The sequence below is a fragment of the Mesoplodon densirostris genome, chromosome 6 (genome assembly GCF_025265405.1).
Source record: "Mesoplodon densirostris isolate mMesDen1 chromosome 6, mMesDen1 primary haplotype, whole genome shotgun sequence".
NCBI classification, from domain to species: Eukaryota; Metazoa; Chordata; class Mammalia; order Artiodactyla; family Ziphiidae; genus Mesoplodon; species Mesoplodon densirostris.
Window position 1 is genome coordinate 116,535,010 of NC_082666.1, and position 9,042 is coordinate 116,544,051.

At 56.9% G+C, this 9,042-nt stretch overlaps 1 protein-coding gene across 1 annotated transcript; it reads left to right on the forward strand.

Moving 5' to 3' along the window:
• Positions 1 to 636: 636 nt before the first annotated feature.
• On the forward strand, positions 637 to 8,377 carry LOC132491698 (NUT family member 2G-like). The gene is made up of 7 exons (XM_060100528.1): positions 637 to 832; positions 2,971 to 3,685; positions 4,645 to 4,773; positions 5,820 to 5,945; positions 6,429 to 6,738; positions 7,153 to 7,269; positions 7,790 to 8,377. Exons 1-7 carry the CDS (start codon positions 637 to 639, stop codon positions 8,375 to 8,377), a joined length of 2,181 nt encoding a protein of 726 aa, XP_059956511.1.
• Positions 8,378 to 9,042: the final 665 nt, after the last annotated feature.

Below are 9,042 nucleotides of genomic sequence, written 5' to 3' on the forward strand. Positions count from 1 at the left end.
GAATATTAGTCTAGCACCAGCCTCTCAAGAGCAACATACAATTCCAAGCAACAGTGGAACAGCATTTGCAAAATATTCCATAGAACAAAAGTTACCCAAGGTTTTTATATTCAGCCAAGCTGCCTTTAACGTATCAAGTCTATAAGTAAACAGTTTCGACTGTGCAAGAACCCAGGGACTATTGTGCAGGTGAGTCATTCATGAGGAAACTACTATAGGATGAGCTCATGTAAACAGCACACACTGAGGAAACCTTGGTAAATGATTGCTGGTGATTATTTAATATATTTACTTGTAAATCAAATACTAACACAAGAGTAGGGTAATGGGTGAGAGAATAGTGTTTAATTGTTGCATGTTCTGACTATGTGGAAAGAATTACATTAAAAATGGGAGGAGGGGCTTCCCTGGTGGTGCAGTGGTTGAGAGTCCACCTGCCAATGCAGGCAACACGGGTTCGTGCCCTGGTCTGGGAAGATCCCACATGCCGCGGAGCGGCTGGGCCCGTGAGCCATGGCCGCTGAGCCTGCGCGTCCGGAGCCTGTGCTCCGCAACGGGAGAGGCCACAACAGTGAGAGGCCCGAGTACCGCAAAAAAAAACCCCCAAAAACAACAAAAAAACCAAAACCTAGGTTGATGGATAAAGACGTGAAAGGAAGGGACTGTCATGTTCAGCCTCGGTGCCGTGAATCAAAACAACAGTTTATAAACTGCCTAAAGAGGCACACGCCAATTGTGTTGCCACTGTGGGAGGTGGAAGGAACTTCCGGTTCTTGCCTACCTGCCAGAGCCCTCGTGGAATGTCCCCCCAGCGCACGCCACCCCGACCCACGTGCCCTCTGCCCCTCCCCCACCACAGAACGGTTCAGCCCGCATTTTCCTGTTTACTTTCAAACGTGTCCCTCGTTGACTTGGATCCCGAGCGTTTGCTGAAGCAGGTCGCTCTCTGGCTCCTGGTCTTGACTTTTCTCATTGAGGCTACCAGGCAGCAGTAGTCCGTGCCCAAGCCTGCAGGATGGCTTCAATAGGAGGTAAGCCTATAGGCTGGGGGTGTGTTCTCAGAGACCCTGCCATCCTCACATCCTTCGGGTTCACACGTGACACTTAACTGTGGGCACATAGTTGGACTGAAGTAGAGGGAGAAGAGAGCACTGGACGCACAAGGACATTTCACCTGGGGAGACTGGGGAGCCTGAAGAAACCTGAGACTGCCCTGGGGAGGAGGGGTCGTTGGAGGTGGATCAAGAGGAATTGCCCTGGCTATGGAGAAAGGATGGCAGCAGACAGTTTGATTCTTTCTAGAAGGGAGACAAGCCACTTTGAAACGTGTGTGTAAGGATGTGTGTGATGTCCTGGTGGTGACACAGGGAGGGTCATGAGGAAAGCCTAGACCTGTATTGTGTTCCTGAGGTACCTGAAGCTTGCCTCACCATATCTTTCAAAGGGATTTAAACAGGAGCATACTGTATCTCAGGGGGCCGTGGGGAGAGATGGTCTTGGTGAGAAAACTATTCAATGGGGCTGTGTGTGGCCACACCTGCAGTGAAGTGTCCTCTCCGATAGCTAGGCAGGTTACTCTAACTGCCGCAGCCCACACCTCGTCCACTCCTCCCAGCCCAGAGGTCACTTGTCAGTTCAGGTAACTGTTGCCTTGGATTCAACAGGGGATGGGCAACCGTGTAACTTCAGCCAAGAGAGGTCTCAGGGTCCTGAGTTGCTCTGAATTGTTCTTCCTTTTGTGGAATTGTAGTACTTCAGACCTACTTCATCTTGTCCAGTATCTCATGGTGGACCCTCAGGCTGCCTTGAGAGGAAGAGTTTATTCATATTTCACGTCACTCCTTCATGGACAGGGAACAGATGTGGAGTGGGGTTGGTTCGGGTGGAATGTCTATGAAGGCTGCTTCCTCTTTTAAACGGGGAAGGAGTGTAGCCCAGGGTCAGGAAGACAATCTTCTGTGTTATTATTAAACGTCCTATGACACCTATTCTGGTTAATTAGGTGCACCGTGGTGTGTGTACCTTGTTCTCCTGAACAGGGATGTGTTCAAGACAACTTGATCACCATGGCACCTGGCTTATGCCTGCATCTCAGATTGTCTCTCCGTTGTTGGGAGCTGGAAGGGGAAGGACCACAGGCAGTCTATACTCCCACGACCAATGTAACATGACAATTCCCTGGCCCTTGTTTAATCCTCTGCAGCCATCACTGGCTGTGAAATGACAGAATCTAAGGGACACACGCCTACTTCTCAGACCACCCCAAGCCCCTAGGAACAGAACTCCTGAGTGATGACAGTGACTCTGGGCACTGGGGAGGGGGTGGCAGGACCTGGCCCATGTTACGTATCTGCTGTGGGTTGTTCTGAGATGCAGGTGCTTTCTGGGCCAGTGTTATGGGTTTGTATCAGGACTCCATTAGAGATATTTTCCAGCATTTTGTTTTGTTTTGTGAGGCTAGGAAAGCAAGAGGGGATTTATACTGAGCATCAGGAAAAGGAGGACTGAGGAGGAGGTGGGGCCCTAATATTTTACACAGTGCCTGTCCACAAAGGGCCTTTGGATGCCTAGAACTTACCTTGCAGAAGGTCCCTACCTGCTAGTACCCCGGCTGAGGGGCATTTCTCACAGAGCGGATGTCCACACAGCTCCAGGTCTTGGGAGACAGCCTGTGAGGCTTAGGTGCCAGGGTGTGCCTTAGGGAGGCTCTCCTAGTGAGTGCTTGCTGAGGCAATTTCTTCTCAGCAGGCAGGGGTCAGGGACCTTGGTGGATGGGCGTGGGGTCACCAGTGGAATAATTCTCAACTGGAGGTCAGGGCATGAAAATCACTTGAAGACATTTGCACGCTGCAGTTTTCCCTTGTCCAAGTGTCTCTCATCTATGGAGGTTTACACTCTGATGCCGCAGAAAGCCTCAGTCCCACTTGCCCATTCTCCTCCTCCATTCACTCCTTTCCTTTGCCTCAACAGCATCTGCAGTGCTGGGAACGGATGTCCCCATGAACCCCGGTGCCTCCTTGTCTACTTTCATGACAGTGTCCTTTCCTCCACCCATTCCTGGCCCCCAGCACCGGCCACCCTGGGAGCAGCACCTGCCACCTCTCATCACCCCCGCATTCCCTCCTGGCAGCAGCCTGCAGCAGCCAGCTTTCCCCAGGATGCCTTTGGTGGCTAATGGTGGCCGTGGCCCCAGTGCCCCTGGGACATGCAACCTCACTTTCCAAGTCAGGTCACAATGGTGGCCAGTGGAGGCCCCCCAGACTCAGACATTTATCGTTCCTCACGGGCCCCTCAACTGGAGCGCTCCAGGGGCCCTCAGCAGGAGTGCAGCATGTCCTGCACCCATATTCTTAGCAACCCCTGTGATGCAGTCCATTGTGACTGCTCCAGCTGTTGGAGTTACTCAGGCTGGCAGGGGAGGCTGGACCCCAGGCTTTCCTCCTCAAGCTCCACCACCAGCTGCCCAGATGGTCCCTATCATTCGCCCGGTGAACTCTGGGCCATGGCCACACGGCACTTCCAGGGAGGGCAGCCTGGACACCAATCAGCCCTACGCCTCGCAGGAGGACGACTCTGACCCCCAGAGCGTGTGCAGTCACTTCCGACGGTGGCAGCACCTCAAGCCACTGGCCCGGAGACACCTTCCCCAGAGTCCTGATGCGGAAGCTCTTTCCTGCTTTCTCATGTGAGTGAACGCTCCGGGGGTCGTGAGCTTATCGGAGCTCTTAGATAAAGAGGAACTGGGGATGAACTCACAGGTTAGGTTTCTAGGGATCCTGGAAGCAAGGTGTGAGGGCGATGTCCATGCCATGAGAAGGCACATTGTCGGTCATACGGGCGAGCCTGCCAGTCCATGACATCATGACTGAAATGTGCCTTATCTCAACGGACCCCACCCCCTGTGAGTCTAGCCAGCTTGCTCTTCCATGATTCTCATGGTAGTATGGCCTGAAGACTTGCAGTCAGAGAGGGTCGTGGTGTAAGTTGAGGAGCCAAGGAGTGGATGCCGCACTCTCCTCTGCTGCCGTCTCCTTTCATACAGCACTTGAGTGTACATGGCCGGGGGAGGTCACTCCGGAGGAGGGGGATGAGCACGGGGCCCAGGAGAGTGCTTAATGCACGCCTCGACTTTGTTGATGTGGAGAATTCCAGTAGGAACAGGGTGATGGTAGAGCTCTCCTAAGGGCGTGGGCTCTCTCCCGCTAGAGTTGTGAGCCTGGCAGTCATTTCCATCCTAAACCTCTGGTCCCTTGTAAAAAGGGGACAATCACACCTCACTCAGGACCGTGCAGAAGACTCCTTGGGCTAATCTATGAAGTGTCAGCAGATTGCCTGGCACATGCCACGCCTCATTGATGATGATGATTTTTATTATGAAAAGGCAGCCTTGAAGAGGAAAAGAGCTCCCCAAGGCACAGTGTCCCAGCTGTAGCCTGGGAGTGGATGGTCATCCTCGAGTGAGTGTGAGGCGCTGACCGCAGTAGCCGTGAAGGCTTGTCTCTGCCCTCCCAGACACCTGCCTCTCACCCTCCTGTTGCTCAGTCATGCTGTGTTGAGTGATGTGTGGTCCACATTGGCGGGTGGGGTCAGGCAGGTGGGGGCTGGGCTGGGCTGGTCACGGAGACTGACCCCGAGTGCTTACAGCCCAGTGCTTCGATCCCTGGCCCGCCTGAAGCCCACCATGAAGCTGGAGGAGGGACTGTGCAGGGCCGTGCAGGAATGGCAGCGCAAAAGCGACATTGACCGGAAGATCCACTACAAGATGGAGGAAAAGTGAGTCAGCGTCCTGGGCCCAGGGGTTGCGTGGAGGGTGAGGCGAGTGGGTGAGGGCAGGGTCTGGCCGTGGGGGTGCTTATCAGAGAGGACAAAGGAGAAGGGCTGTCGCTCAGAACAGGGGCCCCGCAGCCCAGAGGCCCTACAGTCCTCCAGAAACCCCTCCCTCACCTTGAGAGTTTGGGTCTTCTGTCCTTCCTCCACCAGGAGCTCTGCCCTCCCCTGATTATGGCCTACCCTTGCCCTGACATGAAGGTCTCAGGACGGGGCAGGGTGAAGCTGTGAGTCCAGTAGGGGTCCAACTCTGGCCATATGGGCTGGGCCGGGGAAAGAGCTCCACCCGCCAGCCTGCTGCTTCCTTAGTGGTGGGTGGCTGGTGGCCACTGACATAGATTTGGGACCCCCTCTCCTCATGAAAAGTGGCCTGAGTGGGTACCCTGGCATCCCTGAAGAGGCTGGGGAAGCCGGCTGTCGTCAGCCCAAGGGTCTCTGGCCCTTCCAGTGTTTGCTCCACGGTAATCCCCTTGGTTTAAGAAACAAAACCAAACAAACAAGCGCCTCTCAGAGGAAAGCAAGGCCTCTCCTCTAAGCTCAGCATCCACATCGTCCAGCCTCTCCTGAGCCCTGTCTCCAGGTCTATGTTCCAGGACTCTCAGTCCCAACCCAGGGTCCTGGATTCGGGCAAGGACCCCTGTGGGGAACACATGCCTGTTCCAGCCTCTGGCTGTCAGCCCTTCATGTGGTTCTGGATGGGGACGTGGGGGATGAGGAGGGTGCCCCCTGGGTCAGCCACGTGTCCCGTTGACCTGGTTCAATGCAGCGACCTGGGTCTGTGCTGTTGAATGCTCTCCAGTGCTGGTGAGGCAGGAAGGGTCCCAGATCTTGTATCAGTTCCAGGAGCAGCTCTCTGCTGTGGACAGCACCTCACAGGGCCTTGACGGCCCCAAGGCACATCCTCTCCCAATCCCTCATCCTTGGCTGCCTTTGTTGGGCTCCAGAACCCAGGCCATTTTCTCAGGGTGGCCTGTGCCTCCGTCACCCCCCAGGTTCATGGAACTTGAGGCCGAGGAGGAGATGCAGGTTCAGCAGTTGCAGTGGATGCAGTGCACGCAGGGCCTGCCTCCTCCAGCCCCACCGAAGCTGGATCCTCCGGGGCCCCCAGCCCCGAAAGTGGGCCTTCAGCCAGCCACCCAGGTTCCCACTGGAGTTGAAGGCACAGGTAACAGGGGCCTAGGGTTGGCCACTGTCCCCATGTGGATCATTTTCCTTCAAGACAGGGGAATTGGTCTTTCAACCATAACAGCCACCGAGGCGGGGGGTGAGGGGGGGTGGGGTCTCAGCTGCCCTTTGTCACTGCGGGGTATTGACTTGGTCAGTTTTGTAACTCCTCTCACACCTCCCTGTCAAAGGACCGCACACAAAATCTGCCTAAGAAGTGGGCTTGATGGGGACGCCCCTGGAAAATTGGAGGTTCCCCACCTCCTTACATGTGACTCTTAGATGCCCCCTTACCTCCCCCCTCCAACTGTGCATGAAGCTTCAGGTGGTCCTGACCCCCCCACACCCACATCAATGTCCCCCAACAACGCCCTCACCAGCGTGCGCTCGGTGGTCAGGAGGTGGACTGGGAGCCCCTCACCTTCCTTCCCTTCCTCCTGCTCTGCCTCAGCCTGTGCTCCCAGGATGTCCGGCCCCAGGGCCCAGCCCTCCCGCCCGAAGCCACACAGGTCCCAGCGACACCCGGAGCCCAAGGCACCCGAGGAGATTCCACCTGAGGCTGTGAGGGAGTATATGGACATCATGGAGGCGCTGGTGGGGCCCGTCCACTCAGCCACAGGCGACTCAGATGCAGAATGGGGAGAGGACGGAAATGAGCTGCAGCAGGAAGAGGACGGCACCTACTCGGACCCGGATCTCTTGAGCTACATTGACAAGCTGTGTTCCCAGGAGGACTTTGTCACCAAAGTAGGCTAGGCCTGGAGCCTGGGGTCTGCAAGATGCCAGGGCATGGAACTCTCAGCACCCAAGATCTGGGTTCTGCTCAGGCCGTTGGGACTTAAGCTCAGCTCCTTGTTCCTGAGCCTGGTGTTAGGGGAGGTGTACGCGGATGTTTGTGTGTATATGTTTGTGTCTGTCTGTGTGTATGCCTTTGTGTCTGTGTCTGTGCCTCTGTATATGTGCTGTTTTGTGTGTGACTGTGTATGTGCATGTTTACGTGTGTGTGTGTGTGTGTGTGTGTGTGTGTGTGTGTGTGCTGACCATCCCCACCTTGTGGAGGAGAGTGGGGTGGGTCTCTGCTTTTCACTTACCCTCCTGGCCTTCTTGTCTCACAGGCCACTCCTGGCCAAGGATGCTCACAGCCTCTTCTTTCTGTTCTAGGTGGAGGCAGTCATTCACCCTGGATTCCTGGCAGATTTGCTTTCCCCAGACCCACAGCTGGATCTCTTGGCCCTAGAGAAGGAGCTGGAGCAGGAGGAAGGGCTCACCCCTGAAGAAGTGAGTCAGGGGAGGGAGAGGGACACTCAGGGAGCCAGGGGACCCCACGGGAGGGGGACCCCAGGTGATCCAGGGGACAGGGGAACCCAGATGACCCAGGGGAGCCAGAGGAGGGAGGGATCCCCGGTAGAACAGGGGACACAAGGGACACCCAGGAAGACCAGGGCACGGAGGGACCCCAGTGAACAGGGGAGAGGTAGGGCCCCAGAACAGGAGGGCGACATAGCGCTGTCCATCCCCCCCCTGCCTGGGACGCCTGGCATGGGGAAGGGCCCGTTCTGGGGTGGGTGCAGTGCAGGGTGAAAGGAAGGAGAGGATGGGGAGCCGGGAGGGGAGGGAAAGACACAAAGCTGGGAATCAGTTGCAGGAGGATGACAGGACTGCCACAGCGTCTGTATTTGGATTCGAGTCCTGGGGTCGCCCGTCCCCTCCTCCCCCCCAGGGCCATTGTCCCACTGCCCAGTGCTCCTCCTCTCACACGTGTGTGTGGAGCCGTCACTCTCCTCCTCCCTCCTACCAGCTGGTGCAGAAACGACTCCTGGCCTTGAAAGAGGACGAGGGTGTGCGGGCAGCCCCGAGTCACAGTGCACCCGGAATGGCCTCAAGTCCTTCTGAGTCTGACGCCAGCCAAGGTGGTCAAAGGCACACTGGCCCTCTACAGCGACCCAGGGATGCATCTATTCTCAGAGAGGCCTCTCCTGTTCGGGAGGCCCGAGGGCCCAGGAACGGGTCCAGTGAGGACGAGGAGGAGCTCTCCAGCCTGGCCTTCCTCTCTGGCTCTCTGCAGAGCCTGCTGCCTTTCTGGCTGTCCCAGAGTCCTGTGCGTGCCTCAGGCCTGGCCTCCCCTGGAGGTTGGGGGGCCCACAGTGCTCCCCAGGCCCCCTCCCCTCAGAGAAGATGCCTCAGTCCAGCTCCACCAGCCGCTCTCAAGTTGAGGAAGTGGGCTCTGTGTGGACGCCCAGCCGCTGCTGAGAAGCTGCCCATCCCCGGGGCTGGCCTCGGCGTCTCTGGGAGGCTGGCTCGCCCCTCACAGCCCAGAAAGAGAAAGTGTGACCCGTTCGTCACAGAGAAGCGTGGGTGGAGGAAGAAGAAGCCCTGCAGCCAGTAGGGAACAGCTGGGCTGGCCCTCCAGGGCGAGGCCCCAAGGCAGCCCCCAGGGGAGCCTAGGGCTCCTCCTCCTCCCAGTGCTGATCCTGGATGATGTGGGGGGAAGGGAGGGAGGGCAGGACCACCAGGGTGGGGAGGAGGAGCGGGATTGTGGGGGGTTAGGGAGGTGGGGGAGGTGGGCGTGGCCAGGTGTGGGTGGGAGGAGGACCTTTGGAGTGATGTATGTAAATTGTGAACAAAGACTGTTTTCGTGGGAAATGCTCTCAGGCCACTGTCATTTTGTTGGTGTTGAGCTGCTCCACAGAGAGCGATCCTGAGAGGAAGGAAGGATGAGGGAGGTCACAGGAGCTCTGGGTCTACAGGTGGCCACACCTTTCCTCCACATAGACAAGGACTCCTCAGGCTGCCCCTGGGAACGCACAGCTCTCACTTTCCCCAGGGACCCCCTCATCATGCCCTTCTCTAACGCCTGCTCGGCTAGGGGCCTTCTGGGGCATCTGTACCATCTTCTGCATCCCTGAACCTTTTGGGATGGCAGAGCTGCTTTTGTGCCTTTCAGCCCTCCGGACACTCACCAGTTTCTAGGGTGGAGCCTGGAGACGGCCCTTGTCATTATGTAGCTTCTCTCTGCTTCCCTGAAGTGGCCGGGCGACGGCGCTGGGAGGA

Excerpts from the sequence above, each read along its gene's own strand:
- LOC132491698 (XM_060100528.1), top strand. The coding sequence starts at position 637 with ATGGATAAAGACGTGAAAGGAAGGGACTGTCATGTTCAGCCTCGGTGC. Across the intron at positions 833-2,970 it reads CGCACGCCACCCCGACCCAC|CATCTGCAGTGCTGGGAACG; the intron begins GTGCCCTCTGCC and ends TTGCCTCAACAG. Across the intron at positions 5,946-6,428 it reads GGGCCCCCAGCCCCGAAAGT|CTGCTCTGCCTCAGCCTGTG; the intron begins GGGCCTTCAGCC and ends CTTCCCTTCCTC.